This window comes from Rhipicephalus sanguineus, chromosome 1 (assembly GCF_013339695.2).
Source record: "Rhipicephalus sanguineus isolate Rsan-2018 chromosome 1, BIME_Rsan_1.4, whole genome shotgun sequence".
Lineage (NCBI taxonomy): Eukaryota > Metazoa > Arthropoda > Arachnida > Ixodida > Ixodidae > Rhipicephalus > Rhipicephalus sanguineus.
Genome location: NC_051176.1, coordinates 49,644,704 through 49,671,513, shown reverse-complemented (window position 1 = coordinate 49,671,513; position 26,810 = coordinate 49,644,704). Strand labels below are relative to the sequence as shown.

Sequence of the window (26,810 nt, the reverse complement as noted above, 5' to 3'; positions counted from 1 at the left end):
ACTCTAGTGTCGTTAATTTCACCACCGTCGGTTCATCAATAGATGAGAAAATCAATGTCAAAAGTTTACTTTTTAAATTTCCCGCCGAAAGCTCCGGTGATGACGTCACGAATTTCAAAGCGTTTTCTTGGTATTTTCGGCTACACTGGCTCAACGAAATTTCCTGAAACTTGGTATGCTAAGTCTCTGGCTCTTTCAGAACACAATGTGCGTCATTTTTACAGATTAGTAACTACGAAGGCCCTGGAAGACGTCGTCAAAATCTCTGACGTCAGAGCGACTGGTGCGGGAACTTCAACATGGCATCGCCACCCCCATTTTCTTTTGGCGCGTTTTCCCGCCTACCAAGCGTTTTCTCGCAGCAAGCGTGGTGTTTTAGGAGCTGGCTCGCCAGGTTCTTAAGCTGGGGCGAAGTCCCGTTCCGTAACATTCATCCATTGATCCCGCTAGCTTGGCTCAGCGCACGCTCGCGCGAAAGAGAAGTCTTCTTCCTCTTGTTCTTCGAGCGCCTTGATGATTATATTAACGCAGGCAAAACCACATATAGCATGGCAAAACCACACATAGCAGGCAAAACCACATAAACCACATATAGTGGGCTGGCCGCCAAGATCCTGCGGTGATTGCTCGCGAGGCCGCAGAGAGACGTCAGCGTCGTGCGGACTCCGAGATACAAGCTCGAAAAGCCGAAGCAGCGCGGAAGCGGCGGCAAAAGAACCTCGAAGAGGTACGGGCGCGGGATGCAGCGGCCAAGCGCCGAAAGCGGTCGCTACGTGAAGTTGGTGGCGCTGACGCGCGTTTCAAGCGCGATTTCCTCAACCACACGTTCGGCCGCAGCTGGAAGGTCTGCGACCGCTTGTGGTTCGACAACAACGTGACCACAATCGCTGTTATAACAACGTGTCACGTCTTTATTGACAGTAGAGGCATTGTACGCCATATCCACGAAGTGAATGATGATTGAGGAGCTACAGTTGCCAACGTGTGTCGGACAACGTGTGTCACGTCTTCATATGATAGTAGAAAGCTTGTACTGAAGATTCACGGGTTTTGCCGATCTTCTCCGAGCCAGCTCCTCAATCATCACTCACTTCGTGGATATGGCGTGATTTTTTTTTTGGTAGCGTGACAGAGCAATTTACGAATACATGACGGATCATTTTTCTCTTTAGTGTCACTTTAATTGTCCTCATGTCTTTTCCCGACCAGACGGGTTTCCGACCCACTCTTGACTTGAAAGGTTCAAGCAAGTTCAACAAAATGTTCTACAGAAGCTCGTCTTTGTTTAGAAAAAACTCCTCAACTTGAAGGAGGCAGCATTTTGTATGGATTGAGAATTCCGAGAGGGTCGAAAGCACGCTTCAGGCTGCGCATGGCCCCCAGAGCAGCGGGTGTCTTGCACAGGTGCAGGAAGCGTTTCTTGTGGAGACCGATTCCGTGCTCAGCGCTGATGCTTCCTCGCACAGAGGCTGTCCATTCATAAACGAACGGCTCAATGCGCCCCAGCAGTGCCTCGTCCCAGCCAGCGGCGGTGATGTTCAGGTGCAGGTTAGAGTCGCCCATGTGCCCAAAGCCGCACACACGTATCGCACTGGTGCCTCGAACCTGCTCACGGACCAGAGCGACCACGTCCATGTATGTGGCCAATGGCACCGAGATGTCGTACTTGTACACGTAGCCGTCATGACGCAGGGCTTCACCGATGCTCTCACGCAGCCGCCACAGCTCCTGAAAAGATCAAGTCGCGTTTGTTTCTTGGCAAAAAGCATTGTTTGATTTGCATATCAGAAACTTATTGCTTTGAGGGAGTTGCAATGCTTGTCGCAGCGGGTTTTCTCAGATGTCACTGTACATACTTGAGCATGTGTTGGACTGTATACATTTTCATTTTAACGATAGAATTGCTCCATTTCACAAAAAGGAACGCTGTCAGCATAAGTTTTCCGATAATTACGAATACATACGGCAATTTATTCAAGCACCATGGGGTGATCATGCAAAATGCCGCGACTGTTCATAAAAATGGCTAAGTTCGGAATGACACTTGAGGAGAACTTCTTGGCCTAGTTGGTATTGCTTACTCTATGACATTTTGCCAGCTCGTAAAAAAAAAAAAAAAACAGGCGTAAGAAAAGACACGGACACGACGACACTTCCAGCTGAATTATTTCAAGCATAAGACAGAGAGTGCATATACACGCGGCACACAGATAATAGCCAACAACGCGGCCTAACATAGTCATCTTATATCTGAAGAACGTAGCTGTATCGACGTGTCAATGCTACATTCACCAACCAACATAATAATGTAAAAGGCTTTTAATAACGCACGTACTATTTAATGCTTGCTCTTACCCAGAATTATGACCTCATGAAATCGTGATTCGCATTTGCAGACCTTGCAGTGCGCAGGAAGATGGGCAAGTTCTTTTTATTTCTTTAGGTTTCGGTCATGTCCCTGGCTCGTACATTCAGGCAACGACCAGCCTGTCCAACAATAATACCTGCCGCGCGTCAAGGGGGATGTGATAGACAAGTCCTGTCTGACATTTGGTGTAAGCAGTAGCAGGCCCGTAGCCAAGAGAGGGGGGGGGCGCCCCCCCCCCCCTCGAAATTTTGATGTGACATGGTTCTTTACTTAAAATAAATAATGAAAATAGGCGTTTTTCTCAAATAGTCAAGGCTTTCAGCAAGTGGGCCCCCCCGAAAAATATTCCTCGCTACGGGCCTGAGCAGTAGCACGTTTTGCACGGCACCTTGTGCTTCCTCAGCTGAGGTGCGAGGGCAGAGCTGAGACAACTTCACAGGGGAACCACTGCAACCGGCGGTTGCAAATACAGCTACTACGACCTTAAGTCCTGCAGTGGCTCGTTACATCCACAAGGTGACCGACAACCTCAACAAGGAGGCCGGCAGGTATGACGTTCCTCTTGTTTTCTCGGCACCTGTGCCCTCACACCTCCGGTGAGAGGAGCACAGGCTGTGGTGTCAAACATGCTACTGCTGACACCAAACGTGAGACAGGAGTTGTCTATCATATACCCCTGACGTGCGGCAGGTATTATGTCGGACAGACTGGCCGCTGTCTGCATGTACGAGCTAGGAAACATGACCGAAATCTAGAGAACGAAAATGGAATTGTGGATCTTCCTGCACACTGCAAGGTTTGCAAATGCGAACCACGACTTCATGAAGTCAGGATTCTGGGCACGAGCAAGCGTCAGACAGCACGCGAGTTGTTAGAACCCTTTTACATTATTAAGTTGGGTGGTGAATGTAGCACTGACAAGTCGATATAGCTGCGCTCTTCAGACAGAAGATTGTTTGAGAGCTGACTGTGTTAGGCAGTGTTGTCGGCTATTATGTGTGTGCCACGTGTACATGCACACTCTGTTCCATGCTTGAAATAAATCAATTGGAAGTGTCGTCCATGTCGTCGCGTTTGTGTCTTTCTTACGTGTGTTGTCTTTACTAGCAGCGAAATCTCATACAGTAAGTTCGGAATCATTACACAAACACCACAAAGTTTGACTAGTATTCCAACATTTTTTAAAATCTTTCTCATTTTATGCTCAGTAGTTCTTTAATTATTGCGTTATGTTGGCTTTGCAAGCCACAAGTATCGCGTTTGTTTCATGTCCTTCAGAAATTGTTGTTACTAACATACTTTTTCATTTCATAGCAAATCACTTTTGCGGAATGTCGCAATGCGGAGGATGGAAAAGGAAGTATTTTTATCCAGTCATTTGCTGAAACCGAATAACTCTCACAAAATTTGATGATCTTTCGCTTTTAGATTGCAAGGAGAGACGTATCGGTCCGCCGGAACATAACACGAAAGCACTGACAATTAAGAGCAGGTCCTTCTCGCACGCCAGCGAACGGTGGTTGTGGTCCAAAGAGCGAGCCAGAGCCCAAAGTTGAGGAGCACAAAAAATGTATATTCTCAGTTAAGGGAGTACAGACATCATGCATACATGCACGCTTGATTGGTTGTATCAAAATACGACGCAGATGAGATGCAATATAGTCCTCACGGTGAAGAGCGTCAGACTGTCGGTCTCTTAAACGTGGTCGTGCGAGTTTTGATTGAGGTGACTTCCTTTTGTGGGAGGATGTGAGTGACCTTTCATGACGAGGCTACACGTAAGGGACCGATGTATCGAAATATGCCATTTATTTTTAAACACTCCATGAAGTTGCTCTTCAGAGGTCTTGTGCAAGTTGATTTTTTGTATTCTTAACGGAACAGTTCATGAACACAGCTTTGCGGTTGCTGCGATGAAAGTAATGGGTTTCGATAACATCATCACTTAACAAGTGTCGTTTCTGAAGACTAACCCCCGTATTCAGAAGCGCTCCTTGACTTGAACTTGACTTGCCACCGCCTCAAGGCAGCGCGTTTGAAACGCATTTGTGCTGCCTTGGCACTGCCTGAAGGCAGCGCGTTCGAAACGCGTTGAAGGCGGTGGCAAGTCAAGTCAAGGAGCGTTTCTGAATACGGGGGTAAGTCTTGTGGGGAGAAGGGGCGGGTGCTATCCCCCCCACCCGCCTGTAAAGTCACTTTCGCCTCATGACGCACGCGCGTCCGGAAGGACGGCGTAGTTGGCGCTCACGCCTCCGTGTGAGGGATGGCGCTGTTTCCGCGGTGGCGCTACGTCACATCCCAAAGATAACAGCCGATTCGTTTAAAAAGGTCGCTCAGGGGATTCCCCCGGTGAGTAAATGTACGCAAAGGAGTGCAACCGACGAAGATGTAGTACTAGAGAACTTCAATTGGAAGAAGGCCGAAGGAAAAATTCCTAAGCGCACTACTCCGGGCTTAGATGGGGTTCCCGTCAGCCTCCTTAACGAACTCGGACATAACACTAAAGAAGCACTGCTGAAAGCCGTAGAAAAATGCTTACAGGAGAGGGAAATACCAGACAGTTGGCGAAAAAGTAGAATGAACTTAATCTATAAAGGCAGGGGAGAAAAGGATAACGTTCGCTCGTATAGACCGCTAACCATTACATCGGTGCTATACAGGTTGGCGATGCAGGCAGTAAAATTAAAAACAGAAGCGTGGGTAGAACAAAATGATATTTTGGGAGTACTTCAGAATGGATTTCGAATCGACAGGCGGTTAGACGATAATCTGTTTGTTTTTACCCAGTGTATAGAAATATCGAAAATAGAAAACAGGCCCTTATACGTAGCTTATCTAGATATTACCGGTGCGTATGACAACGTTAATCAGGAAATTTTGTGGGATATATTTAAAGAAGTGGGCATAGGGGACGACTGTATACAGCTTTTGAGGGAAATATACCGAGAAAATACAGTTTGTATAGAATGGGAAGGAATAAGTAGCAAGGACAGCGTTGAAATTAGCAAGGGGCTTAGACAGGGATGTCCTTTGTCCCCGCTGTTATTCATGCTGTACATGGTGAGGATGAAAAAAGCGCTAGAAGGTACCAACATTGGATTTAATTTGTCACACAAACAGGTCGGCACGATGGTTGAGCAGAAGCTTCCAGGTCTATTTTATGCTAATGATATTGTCTTATTTGCGGACAGTCAAGAGGATATACAGCGACTGGCAGATATATGCGGAAGGGAGTGTGAGGCTCTAGGACTAGGATTTAGTGCAACAAAATGTGGATTGATGGTATTCAATGATCACGAAGACCATGCGGTCATAATACAGGGCCAAAAAATATCGAGGGTAAGCGAGTACAAGTACCTCGGAGTATGGGTAAATGAGGGGGACAGATATATGGAGGTACAAAAGAAAGCATCGGTAGCAAAGGAAAAGGGGAATGCCGCAATTATGAAGCACAGAGCTTTATGGGGGTACAATAGGTACGGGTGCTTCGAGGGCTATGGAAGGGTGTGATGGTCCCGGGGCTTACATTTGGGAACTCAGTGGTGTGCATGAAGTCAGAGGTACAATCAGGAATGGATGTAAATCAAAGGACGGTGGGCCGCCTCGCGTTGGGCGCTCACGGGAAGACGACAAATGAGGCTGTAAAGGGTGATATGGGATGGACAGGCTTTGAAGTGAGGGAAAATCAGAGCAAAATGAGATTCGAAGAGAGGCTGAGGAAAATGAAGAAGAGTAGATGGGCAGAGAAGGTTTTCAGGCATTTGTATAGAAGAAGCGTTGACACGCAGTGGAGAAAAAGAACTAGGAGGCTCACCAGTAAATATATATACGGCTAGCAGTGCGGGCGATATGGCAACAATGAGCATAAAGCGGAAGGTCAGAGAAGCGGCGAGGACTTATTGGATGGCAGCGATGGAAAAGAAGCCGGCTCTGAGTAACTACCGAAAGGGAAAAAACGAAATAACGAGGGAAAGCTTTTATGATAATTCAAGGGGAAGCCCTTTGCTATTTGAAGCAAGCTCGGGCTGCCTTAGAACGCGTAGTTATAAAGCGAGATTCAGTAACGAAGAAGAACAATGTACATGCTGCGGGGGAACTAAGGAAACGATGGAACATGTACTGATTGAATGTGGCGATATTCACCGAGGTATACGTGTGGGCACGAGTCTACATGAAGCCTTGGGTTTTAGGGACAACAATGGAAAGCTGAACACGTCCACGATAGAAATAAGTAAGAGACGGTTAGAGTATTGGTGGCAGAAAAGTAGAGATAAAGTACAAAAATAAATAATGAGGAAAAATAAGGTCATTCTGCCTTAAGAGGCAGAGAGATGGACCGTGAATTTATATTTTTTGTGGTATAATAACATAGATTCAATCAGTGTAGATAAGGTATTAAGCCAACTTGAAACAAGGAAGTTTTCTTTCTTTCTTTCCTTCCTTCGAGCCTGGTGACACACATGTTACCGCCCCGTTATAAAGGGGACGCTCATAGCATCCATCCATCCATCCGCTAAAGTCACTGGAACGGGAAAGTACCGCAATCGTCTTGCCCGCCGCCATATTTGGTCCACCGCGGCCGAAGCTGCGGCGGCGCGGTGTTGATTTCACGTGGAGTAACGCATGCTTTACGCATTACGTGCACTTTTGCAGCCCCGAGTGAAGCATACCGTTCTTCTCTAACTGATTAGGAAAGAAATAGCGGCAGTTTTCAGTTGCCTACACGCGCAAGCACGCGTACTAACGCGATAAAGGAATGCGAACTGCGCGGCATTTACGCGCTAGGCTGTCGGCATTTATTAAATGCGAAGCATTTCTTAGCGAACTTCTGCGACTTTGAACGCATCCATCCGTCCATCCGTATGTCCGTCCGTCCGTCCGTCCATCCATCCATCCATCCATCCATCCATCCATCCATCCATCCATCCATCCATCCATCCATCCATCCATCCATCCATCCATCCATCCATCCATCCATCCATCCATCCATCCATCCATCCGTCCATGCAGACGCCCACGAATTTGTGCTCTGACGAACAAAAATAACGTCACGCAATACGAATCTGTAGCACTCAGATTTCATGGCGCGTTGATCGTTATATGTGAGCTCAAAGGCGTCAATTTTACGCCAAACAAATGAGCTGCCCGGCAATGCTTTTATGCATGAACCTTCAGCGGAAACCACGCGAAAGTAGCTGCACTAGTGCAGGGGAGATATAAATATTCCCCGAAACAACATTCGCGATTTCTCAATGAAACGCTTCCCTCACAAAGGCGGGTATCAGTTGTGGGAACAAATTTTGCCCACCGTACTCTGTCGAACCACACAGCCCGTCGCATGGCATCTTTTTTCACGCTGGGAATACCGAAAGAGGGCTTTGCCCGTTTCCCGCCAATCGCTGCACCCAAAAGTGCAGCACCCAGGCATTCGACGCCTCGACAGGCTTGCGATGAAGTGTCAAAACGACACGGGATGTCGTAATGTTCCTGCACGCTTTACTGGGGCTACAAAAACAATCACCCTCCAAAGCGCCGTCCGTCGGCGGCCGGGAAACACTAGCGAGGCTAGCGAACTGGACCCCTTATGTGGCGAAGCCGCCGAAAGGGCGCGGCGACGAAGAGAAAACGAATGCGGTACTTTTCCCGTTACAGTGACTTTAGCTGGCGGTGGTGCCCTGTCGGCGAGGTTACGCGGGTGCACGGGGAACAGCAATGAGTAAAGACCGGATTTTAGGCAAATGCCTACGTTGCTCCTTGCGCTTCTATCGCGCCACTTTGATCTATGAGCATGAGGCAAAGAAGGGCTTTTATAGTGTTTTTATATTGCCTATAAATGCGTAATTTGACCTTTGTGCCTGGATGCCTACAAGTGTTTATAAATGCCTTTTTCCAAAATTGGCGCCTAATGAACACTATTCAGCCTCCAGTTTCGCTTTCGGGTGCAGTTCGAGCCTGTAACTCACGTTACCGCGCAACACTGACTGTTCGGAACTCTGTGGACTTCAACCAATTCCCGGAAACAACCGCTAGCAGCAGCGAAATGCGAAACCGCGGAGAGCAGTCAGGGGAGAGTGAAGAGCAAGAACGAAAGAAAAATGTGATGTGCGCGCGGCTTTTGTTTAGTTTGTAATTTACTTTTTAAGGTGCTCACCGCCAGGGGAGAAATTGGTTGTACGCGATTCGACCCGACCAATAGGAAGAACCCCTCCCTTCTGGTGTTTCAGCGATCTGGCTATCTGCTCCTGTTCTGCCCTGTTGAGTCATTTTGAAAAGAAAGACACACAAGAGTGTGTGGATACGACAGTGGACACTTGACTCCCCATGCCACAGAACAAGCAGAGATACCATGTTCTGCAAACTGTGCGGGGCAAAGGACAATTGCACGGCTATCTTCCAGTGTTGGCGCCCATGTACCATCTTAAAGAATAACATATTTTGTTTTCCTGTCGTAGACAGAAGTCGCGCACGCCCTCTGAAATTATTTGCATGTAGAAATTGATTGTGCCTATATTTACGATATGATGCTTGGTTGTCCCAAGTTTTGCGAGGTCATGCTTGTTTTTTCTAAGTTTTTTGCAAGGCATTACCAAGTCGCTCCTAGGTATAGTAACGCGATTTGGCTAAGGTATACTTTATTGCATTAGGCTACGCTCAACTTCAGTACCGGTATGTGCCTCCGCATCAAGGGGATTGGTGACTTTAGCCAGGTGTCACCGGGTGTCGCTACTGATGCTCAGCCATTAGGCCAGGACCAGCCAGGTGCTCCGCTCTAGCCTTAGGCCACTAGTGCAAGGCACGCTCATTTCTTTAGCCATGTAACTGACGTTGCTATGAAAGGAGTGTAAAATGCGCAGCTGGGCGGCGTTCCTTGCTTCTCTTTCTTTTTCTCTTATCTCTCTGCTTTCCTACGTATTTTCATTTCTACTTCTTCCTTCCTCACTCCTTCCATCTTTCTGCATTTCTCTTTCCTGTCTATCGCTTTCCTTTATTTCTCTCTCTATGTTTTTCTTCCCTTTCTACGCTTTACTCTCTCTCCATTAATCCTCACCCTCACTTCCCTTTCCCGCCCCTTTGCTGTACTATATACCACACAAGGCTATGCGATGCTCTGCTAGCGTGCCTGGATAACCGAGTGGTTAGGACGCTCTCCTTCGGATCGCGAGTACGCGTGTTCGATCCCACCTCGGGAAAAAAATTTTTTCGCGAATAATTCCTCTTTCACTGTTTTTCTATCTCTTCCTCTCTCTCTCTGTTCTCTCGCCCATAAGAGTTATTATGTCCCACGCCGGCCAAATCGGCGCACGTGCCCTGGTTGCGAATGGAAGAGGACGGCGAGAGCCGGCTCATGATGGCCATTTTTCTTCGCTCTACACGCACTCACTGTCGGCCTAAACAGCTCCGCCGTTAGGAGAGAGAGAGAAATGTTTTAATGAAAAGCTGGAGATGCTATCCTGGCTGCTCGCCTGACATGCTATGTCTACGTGCTGGGTGGCTGATGATCGATATATATACTAATAATCACATAACACACACGCAGACTACACTGTTTACAAAGTTTCATTCAGGCTAGTGGTCCGCAAGAAAGTCAGCAGCGAGAAAAGCAGGGAGGTCAATCAGAATTGTGGCATCCGGTTTGCTAGCCTACACTACGGCGAAGGAGAAACAAGGAAGATGGAACTGAAAGCGGAGAGAAAAGCAGGCGCGCCACAAAACAAACACACAAACAAGAGGAAGATGCAGAGCGGGAGTAGTATAGCCTATTCAATAGGCCACTGCCAAGGAAAAAGTTCAGTAAGGCCTTAACTGATTTCCGGTGCTCCGCTGTTCGAAACCAGGATATGACGGACGCCGTAATGGAGGGCTCTGGAAATTGCAACCGCCTGGGTACACGGGCCCCAAGCATTCCCGCCGCCATCGAAATTCGGCCTCCACGGCAGGAATTCGATCCCGCGGCGTTCGAGTCAGCGGACGAGTGATTAATATGAAATAAAAAAAGATGTCACTAAAAATCGCTGCTACACTGGACCCAATACAAATGCCTTTCTTTTGAAGAAAAATGCCACCTTCAAAAGAAACGAAGATACTGTCGAAACGTGCCTGCGAGCGAACAGGTTTTGTAGATGACGAGCAGACGAGAATGTTGACGTCACGGTGAACGCCGAGGGGCTAAAGATTTCGGAAAGGCCCGGACGGGAGAAGGGACTGTTTCTCGAAGTTTGTGGCTCGTAGCGCTGCCGCGTTTACTTGAAATGATAAAAAGGTTATGGGACGTGGTTTAGGGACCATTTAACCCAAAAGGAACTAACAAACTATCTACTTTGGACTCTGAAACTTGTTTAGAGAATCGTCAGCCCAAACTCCTTCACAAAGTCTGCCTAAGTCCTTCTTCAATTTTGTCACGCTCGCTTTGACACTCTTGAAATTCTTATTATTAGCCTGCAAATCTATTTCATTGAAGACGCATTGAGGCGTTATCAGAAAGCCAACTTCCTTGTCCGATTGGAATAAGCACAAGTCATTCTCTCTCTCTCTCTAAAAAATAAATACTACACTATGCTATCAGCGCACCTCGCGTCCACTTCCTGTTGTTTGAGGAGCAGATGTGGAAACAACCTCCAGTAAGCAATGCTCGTCCTTTTCCGAGGCAGCTTCGCTTGCCAACCTTCGGTTTAAATCCAGTAGCGCATGTGCGGACATACCCGGTTGAATTTTGGGCCTTTGCTGAGTAGGCTGATGATGCCAGTGAGAAGTTCCACATAACACTCTCACATGCACAACTGTGTTGTCATCTGTAGTTCTAACAAGGCGCACAAGCACGCACTTCCACGTGATCTCCACTTCAAGGCTGATGAGCCTAAGTCCATCAGTTTCTTCAGATCAACCTATCCGGGGAAATTACCGTAAAAAATGCTTCTCAAATGGTCGTTCGGAAGCTGAACTTGACGTCCTAACTGTGAGCGTAAAATTTTGCTCACCCTTTTCACATGTCCCCAAACATGCTGGACACAACCCAAGATGCCGGTATGAAGGGGGCACACCTTTCCGGATGCAGGAACCCAGAGACCGTGATTGAGCTGTGAAAGCAACTATATTTTTTTATAATATTGTCACGTAGTCGTGACGGTGAAGAGCTCTTAGAGACGAAACTCTTTATTGGGCGAACTTGTGTCCAGTACCAACTAGCCCAGTTGTCCACTTTGTTACAGGAAACGAAATCTAATTGGAAGCAATACACGCTGTACACTGATAGCGGCAAACACAGCGTCGGTAATCTGATCAGCGGTTAGGCGCGTCGGCATTTATACGAGTGGCGACGAAGGTTCCAGCCGAAAAAGGTCGCTGGTGGCCGCGATAGTTCCAGAATAAGCTGTACTGTTCTCGTTGTGCGCTCAAGCTTATAAAGACGATCTAAAATAATCTGGAATGTTCCTAGACACTCAGGCGCGGCGTGTGCAACGCAGTGGTCACACGTGTAACGCGTCGCTTACATGAAAATAGAAAAAGAAGCTCCCGCGGCATACGCGTGTCATTCTATATAAGGAGGGCCATTCGACAATAAAGTATCAGTTGCAACAGGGCTTGTTGCTGAGCTAGTTGGTTCATAACTTGAGGAAAAAACTGTAATGACGCAATCCAAAAAACGGCAGGAAGTGGAAGATGGAAGCTGCGATGAAAAAATCCGTAAACAGGGGGTGGGTGCTCGAGCCAACGTTTCGACAAGTGGACTTGTCTTCTTCAAGGCTGGAACTGATTTCCTTAGCTATCGTGCGTATAGGTTTCATGCCCTCTCCACCAGAAGACAGAAGGGGTGGGGAAGGGAGAGGCCACCGTGACGACTGGGTGAGTCATAAGGAACGCGAAAAAAAAGAACAAAAAAATTCGGCAGGTCCCACGTACCGTGGGAATCAATGTTATGCGAAGCATGCAGCTGAAAGGCGACTGTGACGTAATTTTTGTTACTGAGCGAAACGTTACAAAGTGACGCTAAATATCTGTATAAATTTTATACGCACACATATATGCTGAAGAGCCGCATATGTGTTATTTACCCAGTTGTTTACAGTTGGGTAACGCTGCCAACAGCAACGTGGGTATTACCAACACCAGACGCGGTAAGCTGATATGTAGTGCTTATGCTTGTTCCTAATGATGGATACCGCACGCGCATTTCACGAACCCGTGTGCATGTGTGGAAGAGCTTCTTGAGACTTCTTGAACAAGGTCATCATGACCGTGGTCAGTGAGCACCAGCAGCTGGTCATGACTTGTTATCGGATCCGGTCGTGATCGCGGTGACGAGGGATCCATGTGTAGTGATGTACGAGGTATAGTACAGTTGTTAGAAATCGTGGATGCATCGGCCATTTCGCCGACAAATTGTATGTTGATAGAGCCGGCGACATGTCGGAAACTGAAGTCACCCTTCGCGTTGGTGAGATATAGGCCGTCGAGGCTGGTAAGCCTAGATAGTGCTGCGTAGACCAACATCAGTGGACGGCGCTTGTCGTATTCGTAGAGTACATTGGCGTATGTGGCCTACGTAGCCTGGTGTAAAAAGCGGCTGTCAATCAATCTGGCATCATTATCGGTCAGCATGAGGCCACCGCCCAGCCTCGTAAGAAATGAAGAGGACACTGCGTCGTTCTGGCGGACTAAGTGCACATTACGGTGCGATGATGGGAATATCATACGTAAATATCTTTAATGTATTCCTCCGGGGTCGAGCAATGCTTCAATATAGCTTGCTTGCTTATTCTGTCAGGCGCGACATTGTAATTACGTCAGATTTATGTGAAAGTTTGTTCATTGAAGTTCAACCTGACTGTACCACGAAAGGCTTACTGCCACACAAGACTAAAGAAACCTTGGTAGGGGTTGTATACAGGTCACCGCTTAACAAAATCGAACACTTTTTACAAGAACTTGGAAAACTACTCGATACCTATATTGAACCAAACATTCATGTCATCTTACTGGGTGATATCAATATTGACGTCGCTCAAAAGGACTCGAATAATTATTCTTACACTGACTTGCTCGCTCGCGAAGGTCTGCTGCAATTAATAACATCTGCCACTCGTACAACAAGCTCGCGACAAAGTATACTTGACCACATTATAACAAGCCATCCATCACCGATCTTTGTAACAGGCACCATCTCATGTGACATCACTGATCATCTGCCAGTGTTTGCGATATCAAATCCGGCTAACCAAACAACGAAAAATAAGGTCACGCGCACATTTTATGACAAGAAGCAGATTTTCCACTCTTTCGCAAGAGAAAACTGGCAAGAAATGTATTATGCAAGTTCAACTGAAGAAAAATATAATGCATTTATCAACATCTTACAGAGACACATGATGGTTGGAGAGAGCACTATCACTGTTACAGGAACTAATTTTAAACGCAAACCATGGATAACGGCTGGCCTTTTGCGCTCCATAAACCACAAGAACAACATGTACAAAAAGTTGAAGCGACAACCGCATAACGTCAACCTCGAAGCTAGGTACAAGCGATACAACAACCACCTTAACAAACTTCTGCAAATTTCGAAGCACGGCTACTTCAGTTCAAAAATAGCACAAGATAATAACGACAGTAAGGCGACGTGTAAAGTTATTAATGAAGCCCTCAATAAAAGAAAGATGGGTAGCAATGTTACAGCAATTATTGATGGTGATGACATTATGGTTGATAATACTGCTATAAGCAATGCTTTCAATGATCACTTTGCAAATGTAGGCACTACCAGTAACGCAATTTCATGCAACAACACTTGTAGTAGCCTTCCTAGCGCGAAAAACTTAAAATCTATTTTCTTTTATCCAGCAACGAAAGATGAAATAAAAAAAATAATTCTTGCACTAAAAAACACCAAGTCAATAGGTGACGACAGCGTATCGGTTCAAATGATAAAACGCCTATCTACACTTCTAGCTGAGCCACTAACATATGTCATCAATGATATTTTCGAAACTGGTTGGTTTCCTTCGAAATTAAAAGTCGCCAAAATAACACCCGTGTTTAAGAAAGGCGACAAGATGAAAGTTGCAAATTATCGTCCGATCACCATATTGCCAGCATTGGCCAAAGTTGTTGAAAGGGCAATGTATATTAGACTGAACAATTTTTTTGAGAAACATAATTTATACGCACCTGAGCAATACGGCTTCAGGAAGGGAAAATCAACAGAACATGCACTACTTAACATTGTTGAAAAAACAAAAGTAAACATAGAAAATAAATTACTTACAATGGGTGTTTTCGTTGACCTCACGAAAGCGTTTGACATGCTTGACCATGACATATTACTAACCAAACTAGATCACTACGGAATACGCGGGACAGCGCTAACGCTTTTGTCGAACTATATAAATAATAGAGAGCAATATGTGTATATGAACGGTGTGTCGTCATGTCGATGTATAACCAATAGAGGTGTTCCGCAAGGTTCAATTCTAGGGTCATTCTTGTTCTTAGCTTACATTAATGATCTGCTATCCATAACATCGTAAGATTGTATCCTTTACGCAGATGACACTAACATATTTATAACAGCAAAAAACGAAAATATCCTATACCACAAAGCAACGACTGCCTTACAAAAATTATCATCCTGGCTTAATGCAAACAAACTACTCGCCAACAGCGCTAAGAGTAATTACATTATCTTTTCCCCCCAAAACACCCATCTTACTTTAAGTAATCAGCTTAAAATGAATAACACAGTACTAGAAAGAGTTAGTAATACAAAATTTCTCGGTGTATACTTGGACGCGCAGCTTTCATGGCACACACACGTACATGAGACAACACTTAAAATATAGAGAAAAATACCCATTCTTTACAGGCTACGCTACATTTTCCCAATAAAGACAATGTTAACGTTGTATCATTCTTTCATACACTCACACATCACGTATGCTATAGTAATTTATGGATTAACCTACCCGACAACACTGAAACCCCTCAAAGTAGCACAGAACACAGCTGTGCGTGCCCTTCTCTCCATACCAAAAACAGACTCGGCTTCATATGCTTATAGACTACTAAACATACAACCCATCACAGTTTGTGTCAATTATCGTGTATTACTACTTGTCTACAAACTTTTGCATAACGCTGTTCAATGTCCGTCAATAGCATTAACATATCAAACACCCACATATTCCTTACGTTCTATTTTAAATAAACCATTATGCATACCCCGCATAAGGACTAACTACGGATCACATTCATTTTCTTATCTTGCATCAAAACTCTGGAATAGTTTACCTTGTACCATCGCAGCATCCACATCATTTCATTTGTATAAACAATGTGTTCGCGATCACCTGCAAAACTCACAATAGTAATACTTGAATTAATAAATATTATTTCGATTTCTTTGTGGTTATATGTATTTATGTATTGCTATGTTTCTATAATGTATTTATTGTATTCCGTTGCACTTTTATGTACTTATATTGCTTTGTAGCTCAGCAGTACCTACTACTGTTAAAAAACGGACCCCTGCAACTGCCTTTCACTAGGCTCTGGGGTCCTACCTGTATAATAATAACCAGTCATTATATGTATGTTACACAATAAAACTGAAACTGAAAACTGAAACTGAATCATAGAAACACAAATGTAATGTTTATTAGACTGCTATAAAAGCGGAGCCAACACTGGAACCACAGACGTTAATCTGAGATGACGCCTGTATCGTAGGAGTACATATGCAGTGTTCATTGCTTTCTTGTGAAATTAGATTGCCACCACCACAACCACAATTGACGTTGCACTGACATTACGCCTACATAGGCTGTTTTTCCAAACCAGTTTACAGAACTGGCGTGGCTCTGTGGTGGAATACCTGATTGCCACGCAAAATGCTTGGGTTCGATTCCTGCTCGGATCCTAATTCTTATTCTTTCCATTCGTCGGGTCAACGCGGCCGATGTCTGTTTTTCTTAAAGCTCTCGCACTTAAACTAACAACGTCTGTTCTCGCTGTTCTTGGGTAGATATAAACTGTCAATCACCTGTGGCGCATTCCCGTACACCGCGGCCTATGGTAAACGGGTATGTGCCACACGTGTCTGAAGCGAAGGGTTTGACGACGTACGCGACAGGATTTTCACGTTATTAAATGCGAAGCATTTCTTAGCGAACCTCTGGCACTTTGAGCGTTTCTATCTACGTATCTATCTATCTATCTATCTATCTATCTATCTATCTATCTATCTATCTATCTAGCCGCCTACGTCTGGGTGCTCTCATGATCGCCTCCTTAACTTGGTGTAGACCGAAATTGGCATGGGAGGGTAAGAGGATTTGACGAATATGACTGTCGGGTCGTGACATGAATAACGTGAAAATCCTGTCGCGTACGTCGTGTGGGGTTCGGTGTCTACTCCAGGAAAGAAGGCGTTCGAAGACGGCGGGGAAACGCAATAACATTTATTAGTCAAAACCTGAACGACGTTAGGGCGGCAAGAAAACTGTAAAACAACTTCAAAGAACCACTTTCGCACAGGTGCCGCTAACCCTGGCCCCGGCGGACCGCACACCACGCACACGCGCACACTTCACGACAGTTCGCCGGCCACTCCCCTGGGGCCGCTCGCTGGGCTGGCTTATAAACCCTTCGCACATGCATGCACATGCGCAGTGGCGCTCGTCGCTGCTTGCTATCACCGCTGCTGAAGGTGAGGTCGAGGGTTGTTATCCGAGATCCCCACACATTCCCCCCCTCAAAAGAGAAAGTTAGTGGTGATAGTCTACGCCGATTACAGTCTTTTCGGCCTTCCACCACCATCGTTTGGGTCTCCGTGGGTACCGTCTTTTCCGGTGCATTGGCCAGAGCGTTGGCCGGAGCCCTTACCGCTGCCTTTCCTTGGCCGCCTTTGGAGCAGCTGCCTTTGCTTTGATGGCGGATGTCTTACCTTCCTTGACCATGGTTCTCGTGGCTTCTTGCGTGGTTGTCTCGGTTGCGGTCAAATTGCGAGTGGCCGTCGTCGCTCTCGTCGCTGCCCTCGTCGTTCTCGCCTGTAGCCACTGCACCTTCTGCTGTGCCGTTCTCTGCTTCGACAGAGGCACTACGTCTCTGCGGCCCTTCTACTTCCTCGCCTTCGATGCTTGGCTCTCGGGCATCGCTCGCAGCCTCTTCCCACAACACTTCCGTAGCTTCACCTTCAAACTCATGTGCCGGGCTCTCAGCGTCCCCCATTTTCTGGTTGTCCAAGTACTCCTTGTAGACGCCTTCGTCCTCCGGTTCTCCTTTCATGGCCTTTTCTAAAAATTTTGCGCATTCTTCGGGCTCGCCAGTGCAGTAACCGGTCTGTGTATCGACGAACTCACCACCGTCCGGCACATGGGCGAGTACAGCTGCACCTACGTCCCCTCTTTCGCCGCTCGCGTCTGTGCTCGTCGAGGCACCCTCGACTTTAGCCGTGTGCCAGCCGTCGATGGTCTTCTCTTTCTGCGCCAGCGCACTTCCTTGAACAACCGCAGTCGCGGGTTCCTGACCAGCGGCTTGTCCTTGCCTGCCGTCTGCGCTCGAGTCGGCATCCCATGCTGTGTCGGCGTCGGCAGCTGTGGTAGGTGTTGCCGTCTCCGCACTCGTACTACTCCCTCCCGTCGCAGTGGCTCGGTCCGCCTCGTCCACGTTGGCGTCCGAATCTGTCGGAAGCTCAGCCCCGCAACCAGCGTCCTCGTCCGCTCCAGCCGCTGCATATCCCACAGTTGGGACCGCAACGCACCTCGCTGCCAAGTAGGCTGCGGACGCGGCGTCTCCACGCGCCGCGCAGAACGCGGCCGACGCCAGGTCGAGGCGCTCCATCGTCTCAAGAAGATTCTTGAGAGCAGCCTCCATTCTTCTCGGTAGTAGACGTCGCCGATTACACGTTGGGCGCCAGTTGTGGGGTTCGGTGTCTACTCCAGGAAAGAAGGCGTTCGAAGACGGCGGGGAAACGCAATAACATTTATTAGTCAAAACCTGAACGACGTTAGGGCGGCAAGAAAACTGTAAAACAACTTCAAAGAACCACTTTCGCACAGGTGCCGCTAACCCTGGCCCCGGCGGACCGCACGCCACGCACACGCGCACACTTCACGACAGTTCGCCGGCCACTCCCCTCGGGCCGCTCGCTGGGCTGGCTTATAAACCCTTCGCACATGCATGCACATGCGCAGTGGCGCTCGTCGCTGCTTGCTATCACCGCTGCTGAAGGTGAGGGCGAGGGTTGTTATCCGAGATCCCCACAGTCGTCAAACCCTTTCCACTAGACACGTGTGGCACATACCCGTTTACCACGGGCTGAGGTGAACGGGTATGCGCCACGGGTGATTGACAGTTTATATCTACGCAGGAACGGCGAGAACAGACAATGGTAACTTAAATGCCAGAGCGTTAAGGAAAACCAACATCAGCAGCGTTGACTCGACGAATGGAAAGAAGGAAAATTAGGATCCCAGCAGGAATCGAACCCGAGCATTCTTCGTGGAAATCAGGTATTCTACCACTGAGCCACGCCACGTCTATAAACTGGTTTGGAAAAACAGTCTACGCAGGCGTAATATCGGTGCAACGTCAATTGTGGTTGTGGTGCTTGCTATCTAATTTCACAAGAAAGCAATAAACACTACATGATACTCCTATGATGTGTACTACTACGATACAGGCGTCATATCAGATTAACGTCTGTGGTTCCAGTGTTGGCTCCACTTTTATAGCAGTCTAATAAACATTATGTTTGTATTCCTGATTCAGCAAGCTATATTGAAGCATTGCTCGACCCCGGAGGAATATATTAACGATAGTTGCATACGATATCCACATCACCGCACCGTAAAGTGCACTTCGTCCGCCAGAACGACGCAGTGTCCTCTTCATTTCTTACGAGGCTGGGCGATGGCCTCATGCTGACCGAGGATGATGCCAGATTGATTGACAGCCGCTTTGGAGGCTAGGCTATGAGGCCACGTACGCTCAGGTAGTCTACGAATACGAGAAGCGCCATCCACTGATGTTGGTCTACGTAGCACTATCCCGGCCTACCAGCCTCGACGGCCTATAACTCACCAACGCGAAGGGTGGCTTCAGCTTCCTACATGTCGCCGGCTCTATCGACGGGCAATTTGTCGACGAAATGACCGAGGCATCCACGAATTCCAACAGCTCTACTATAGCACATACTTCACTACACATGGACCCCTCGTCACCATGATCACGACCGGATCCTATAACAAGTCATGACCATGTGCTGGTGCTCACTGATCACGGTGATGATGCCCTTGTTCAAGAATTGTCAAGAACTTCTTGCACATATGCTCACGCCTTTGTGAAACGTGCGTGCGTTCTCGGGACAAGTATAAGCACTACATATCAGCGTACCACTTCTGGTGTTGGTAATACCCACGTTGCCATTGGCAGCGTTACCCAACCGTAAACAACTGGTTATATAACACATATGCGGCTCTTCAACACATATGAGTGTGTATAACATTTATGCAAAACTTTAGTGTCATTTTGTAACGTGTCACTTAGTAAAAAAAATTACGCCGCAGTCACCTTGCCGCCGCATGCTTCGCATAACATCGACTCCCACGGCACGTGGGACCTGCCAAATTTTTTCATGTCTTGACCCGACAGTCATATTCGTCCAATCCCCTTACCCTCCCATGCCAATTTTTATCTACACCAAGTTGAGGAGGCGATCATGAGAGCATCCAGACGTAGGCGGCTAGATAGATAGATAGATACGTAGATAGAAACGCTTAAAGTGCCAGAGGTTCGCTAAGAAATGCTTCGCATTTAAAAGCGGGGGGCGGGAGACGGGAGGGTGTACGTTTCGCTGAATGATTGTCAACGGAAGCACGTGGTATTTTAACAATAGTAGGTTCGAAACGCCTAGAAGAAGGGATTAACTCTCATTCGTTTTCGTTGTGTATGTACCATACCGAATAGATTCAAGAGCCCCCTTAGAAACGTTAATACCTGCTGGCTGGAGTGTATTAAACTTGTGAATAAGGTATGACTCTGTATATTTTCGGTCTCTTGGGGACCGGATTTTTTTTTATTGTAATGACGCAAGGAAGCTTAGAATAACAGAGAGCTGAGCTAGTTGGTAAGTATTCATTCTAGGAAGAAACGTGTCGTAGGTATACCGTACATTCATTGCGTATCTCACAGGCTAGAGAAAGTAGGAACTAGATACGGCGTTAATGTTGTTTTCACGGCTGCCAATAAGCTAGGTAAGATTTGTTCCGCTGTACAGAGGAAGAATGAGGGAGTAAAAGACAAGAAGCGGACCGATATTTGTTTCGTAAAGCACACCAACAAATTCACTGATTGCCGTACGAGTGTGGTGTATAAGATCCCTTTCAGCTGCGGCCGCTTCTACGTAGGACAGACGGGCCGATGCATCAACCAGAGATTGTTGGAACATCATCATCATCATCAGCCTGTCTACGCCCACTGCAGGGCAAAGGCCTCTCCCATGTTCCGACAATCAATTATGTTGGAACATAAGAGATCGCTAACAGGAGGCTCACCTTCTAATCTATCTTTACATTGTCGAGATTGTAAGTGCACGCCAAAATTTGATGAATGCGCAGTGTTGTACCGGCATAGAAATGAAGAAACGCGCCTGATGATTGAAGCATGGCATATCGAGAATAGTGGTAGCGCATGCGTGAGCCAACCGTCGATTAACTTGCATAAAGATGAAATCAAATGCCTTAACAGTTATCTTCCACGTAGACCGCCACGCGTGCCGGATTGATAGGTTCGCCTGTTGCGTGGGCATGCGCAGATAAGTTTTCGTGCCTTCTTTCTTTTCAGCCATTGTGCGTCTCTTCAGTTGTTAGTCGGCGTTTGTGGTGTCCTGACTTCTTTCTTGTGTCCGTGTTTGCACGCCCTGTCTGTTTAGAATGGCGCAAAGAAGACGGGGACGAAGTGAAGACACGAACAGACGCCCGTGCCTATCTGTTCGTGTCTTCGCTTCGTCCCCGTCTTCTTTGCGTCATTACAGTTTTTTCCTCATATCAGTCGCAGTTTAGCGCTCCTGTTTGCGTCATTGCTATGCGTGCGTGATCGTGTCCTTTGTACGCTGCTTCATCAAATGTCAACCATATGTCACTTCACCTTGTGCGGTCCAGAAGAAAGTTTTCCGGCAACAGACAACCCGGGCCATAATGTATGAGAAATGCACCCTCGAAGAGCTTGTTCCTTGGTGAGTTGAAGTGATGTCATCTTCCGGCACGCATTAAATCATGCTCATGTGTGCCGCATTTCGGGCAAGGTTGCTGGCAAAAGCAGAGACCAAATTGCGAGGGTACCGTGCGAAGCGTTTTCTATTAGATGAAAAGGGTCCGCCTGTGTCAGCGATACATTAACTGTGCTATATAGATCTGAACTATGCTTTATTATCGGACAGCCTACATGATGGCATGCGTGACGTCACGCTTACACGCCACTGCGCATGTTTGGAAGTTCTTTCCAAAGCCACACCTTTAACCGTCAATAAACAGCTGGTAGTTGGCAATCCTCGGTCTCTCTCGTCTCATTTCTTTTTTCATGTTTCAAGCTATGTACTGGGATTAACATGTTTAGCAAGCATAGACTGACCCAGGAACAAGCTCTTTTAGAGTAAATTCACTTGAAAATTACACTGGCTGGAAAATGGTAATGATATTTTCAGAGGAGAGCAGTTGAACCAACCTTAACACGGGCAGAATCCTTGGCCATTGTTCCATCGGAGATGTGAGAGTGGCTCATGCACTTGTCTACAAAGCGCAGCAGGCTCTCTTCCAGGGCATCTTCGTTCGAGCCTGTGAGCAGAGAACACTTCAGTTCCACTAAGCTGGCCGAACAATCTTGCTGTTTTCCATAATCTTTGATGCCTTCGCGGGTAGCATTTTAAGGCATTTTTACCAAAAACCCAGCGGACTGCGCCGAAACAGGTAAGTGGATAGGATAGGCTGATTTTTTAATTGTGACAGCTTTAAGTAGGGCGGGCCGAAGATACATCGCAGCGTATCAAGACACGATACAAGGTATCGAGAAGGTAAAAATTTGAGATATAAATACAAAGATATTATTTGAAGAAAAGTGCCCGATACGATACTCTCTACTGGGATCTTAAAGGGGCTATGAAACACTTTTCCAAAGAATCATCGAATGACCTCAGTACCGCAGTTTATTGCCTCACAAATCGACTGCCACAAAAGTTTCTTTAATCTGTCAATAATGAGCAGAGCTCGCCTGGTGTGAGCGCTTTCTCTCATCTCTGGTCCCGATCAACACGCTGGAAGCTACAAAGAGAGGGATGGCACGGCTGAAAGAAGTTACGTTAGCGCGTGATGTAAAGCTTTTTCCCGTTGCGATTCTTGTGCGCCAGTGTGGCTCACTCTGTACAGTTAACAGACAATGAAGCGCGGCAGGTGGCGGCACCTCGTGGCAAGAAGCGCATCTGATCCAAACCCCGCTCTTGATTTATGTCGGCTATTGGCCACGACATCTGCTGTGCGATGGCGGTGCCGTTCACGACTGTCTTGTTCATCCTACAGGTCAGTTTTCAGAAATGTTATTGTTGTTACGACACTGTTGTATTGCCGGTTCCACCCCCAGTACTTTTTGCGTGTGCGTGTTCTCACTCGAATAATAGAGCGCGTGTGAATCGTAGGCGTCGTGAATTTGTACTGTTGCGGCGTTTTGCATTTTACCTTTTGTTATTGCTGGTATGCGGGGACGTTGAGTTGAATCCTGGCCCAGATAATGTTCTTCTAAAGGAACTTCTAAGCGGACAAAAGGAAATTAAAAGCAAGTTAACACCCATAGAAAACCATCAAGCCGAGCAACAGGTGGCTATGGTTGACCTAAAAAACCGCTTGAGTATCGTTGAAGCGACGATAAATAAAATTGAGAACCTGCAGGCAGTAGTTTCAGACTGTCGCGCAGAAATAGAGAAAAACCGGGCCGGGATTGACGCTCTGATTGCTAAGGTGGATGATATTGAAAACAGGAGCCGACGTAACAATCTGGTCTTCCATGGTGTTGAAGATAATGATGAACATGAGAAGGCTACATGTCAGGTGTGACAAGAGACGTCGAAAAAGAAGAGGAAGGCCGGAGAAGAAATCAATGGAATACAAATAAAGAGAAGTGGAAAAGGAAAAAGAAGCGGGAGGTGCGCGCGAGGGACGCCATCTTGGAGGGGCGCGCGCAGAGGAGAACGGCGGTCAAGGCGACGGTGAAGATAGCCGATGGTCCGCGCAGTCTGGGTCTTGCCCCAGTCCTGTGGAGCGTGGAGCCCGCCGGAGTACTAGCCTCGGCGAGCAGCGGTCTTCACGATCCGGTCGTCCAGCTGGCCGGCTGTGCAGTGAGCTGCCGGGACAGGTCAGCGCTTTCGCTGCCGACCTTTAACGAGCCCGGGCTTGCGGCTACCCGTCAGCCACGCCAACGGTGCCCGGGCCAGGGTGAGCTGGGACGTGCCAGGAGTACCTGCCGGCACCAATCCCATTCTGCAGAAGACGAACAACGCACGAGTACGTCATAGTGCTTGCGGAGCGCACTTCTACATCAACGGAGACTTCGGTATCGACGGACGCGGTGAGCGACGGTCGGGTGACATCGCGAACGATCTTCCTCGTAAGCGACCGGCGGTAGCGGGCGAGATGTGAGGAGGGACGCGAGTAGAACTTGGTCGTGATATGACGTGTTGATTGCTTGGTTTTGGAGACCTCGTTATTTCTAGTTATTCCTATTCTTCTGTGTGTGTAATTGTCTTATTGAGTGTAATGAAGTGTGTGTTTATGTCACACCTTGTCGCCTTCGTGTGTTCATTGCGCGTGCTCAAGAAAAACGTGCCGGGCGTCCTACACATCGTGACACTACAAAATCTGAAGGCAAAGTGACGGAATTGTGCGAACTACACTTAGGTATGCAACAGGTTAGCATCGAGAGGGCACACCGTCTAGGAAAGTTCAACCCAAATAAAAAACGCCCGGTAATCGTTAAATTTGCCAGCTACAAAGAAAAGCAAAGTATTTTATTTAAGACAAAAGGCTTCAGGGGTACAGACGTTAGCGTCTCGGAAGACTTCTCGGAAGCGGTGCGTATGAAAAGAAAGAAGTTATGGAACTACACCAAAGAGCACCGCAAAGAAGGCGATAAAGTTAGCCTACGGCATGATTCTTTGATTTTTAACAACAAAAAGTTCGTTTATGATGAAGCATACCATCAGGCTGACAGAGAAGCAGCAGTGCCCAACTGAAGGTGCTGCTTGTGAATTGCAGAAGTGTTACAAATAAGGTGGACAATCTCGCTAGTCTTATTAATATGACTAATCCTTCTGTTGTACTTGGATCAGAATCATGGTTGAACAGCGAAATTAGTGAGAGTGAAATCTTTCTCACTAATTATACGGTTTACCGGAGAGATAGGGACAGACACGGCGGAGGTGTTTTTATATTGGTGAAACGGGAAATTTATTCCAAAATGGTAGAAATGGGAACACAAACAATTGAGTCAATGTGGGTGAAACTACGCTTGCAAAATGGAAAGACTGTGTCACTTTGTTCCTTTTATAGACCGCCGGGTAGTCAGGTTCAAGTGATGAACGACTTGAATGAGGAAATTGAGGCAGTTAACGGTGATCACGTAATACTGGGAGGTGATTTTAACTTGCCTGAAGTTGACTGGCATGAACCAAATAATGATTCTCGCATTATTAGTGGCTCATGTAAAGAATTATTAAAGATGTGTAACAGCTACTCGCTTACCCAACTTGTACGGCAGCCTACAGGAGGAAATAATGTGCTTGATTTATTGCTTACTGATTTACCTGATCAGGACCAGCAAACGATAGTGTTACCCGGTATTAGTGACCATAGAGCTGTGCGTTGCGAGTTGAGCTTGCGTCATGTAAAGGTTACGGATTCTGGAGCAAGACGAATATACAGCTATAAGAAGGCGGACACTGAAAAGTTAACAGAAGCACTTGATCGATACTACAACATTTTCGAGACGCTGTCAGATACATCTGATGTATATGCTCTGTGGGAGCAATTTAAATGTAAACTGTTTGAGTTACGTCACCAGTATGTACCTTCATGGTTGATGTCAACGCGACGCAGCAAAAGTAAATCCTGGTTTACAAGAGATATACAAAGATTAACTCGCAAGCGGCAGCATGCGTACAATAAATTTAAAAAGAAACCGCACGAAGAGGCAAAAGAAAAGTTACTAATTATCACGGCAAAAATGAATGACGCCATAAAAAAGGCAAAGGCCAATTACTTTGAAACTCTAGAATTGAGGATAAAAAATCACCCAAAAGAACTGTGGCAAGTTTTAAAGAAAAATGGAAAAGACGATCTAACCATACCGACTATTGATGACAACGACACGTGTGTGTATAACAATCGAGAGAAAGCTGAATGCTTTATCTCTTTTTTTAGTTCGGTCTTCTCCAGGCATGCGCATACACTATGTAAGGTTACTAGAAAAGTTTGTGGCGTTTCTATGAGCAAGGTTGAATTTAGTTAGCACGGAATCGAAGCCTTCCTAAAAAAACTAGATCCCACAAAAGCTAGCGGTCCAGACGACATACCGAATGCTTTATTGAAATTAGGTGCGCACTCATTATCTAAATATTTATGTCTACTTTTCAATAAATCCATAGAGGAAGGCTGCTTACCTTCTGATTGGAAAAAGGCACATATTGTGCCCATTCACAAACTCTTTATTAAACAACTGCCAGCATGGTTTCCGTTCTGGACTTTCCTGTGTCACACAACTAACAGAGTTGACTCATGACCTATCAAGAGCACTGCACAGAGGTGACATCATTGATTGCATATTTCACGATTTCCAGAATATTAGAAAAGCTGTCGTGGTATTGTATTGACAGTTCTGTGATTTCATGGATTAAAAATTATTTGAAGTTTAGGCGCTTAAGAGTTATAATTAATGGTGAAAAATCGGGCGAGGCTGACGTTACCTCAGGAGTGCCGCAAGGGTCGGTGCTTGGCCCCTTGCTCTTCTTGATTTATGTGAACGACATCAGTGATAATATTGTTTCTTCTGTACGCATGTTTGGAGATGACTGTGTGCTGTATAGAGTAATTCATGACAAAAGTGACTGCAATTTTGCAAGGTGATATAGATAGGATTACACAGTGGTGCGCAGATTGGAATATGAAACTGAACGTTAAAAAAACAGTACACATGTGTTTTTCTAAAACAAGAACTCAACAATTTCACACTTTTTACAACATTAGTGGAACACAGCTATTGTCCGTACGCGAATTTAAGTATTTGGGAGTGTTCTTTACGACCGATTTATCATGGACACGACATATTGACTACGTTACTGCCAAAGCATCTCGTGTGCTCGGGTATCTCAAAAGGAATGCCAAACTATTTCCAGTCAATGCAAGTGCTCTGC

The 26,810-nt window shown here is 46.5% G+C and overlaps 1 protein-coding gene across 1 annotated transcript; it reads right to left on the bottom strand.

Moving 5' to 3' along the window:
- Positions 1-902: 902 nt before the first annotated feature.
- On the bottom strand, positions 903-22,191 carry LOC119391120 (D-2-hydroxyglutarate dehydrogenase, mitochondrial; the record flags this gene model as incomplete). The annotated part of the gene is given in 2 exon segments (XM_037658799.2): positions 903-1,728; positions 22,082-22,191. Coding segments are annotated over 2 exon segments (539 nt in total), but the record flags the coding sequence as incomplete, so codon positions are not given.
- Between the last annotated feature and the right edge of the window lie 4,619 nt (positions 22,192-26,810).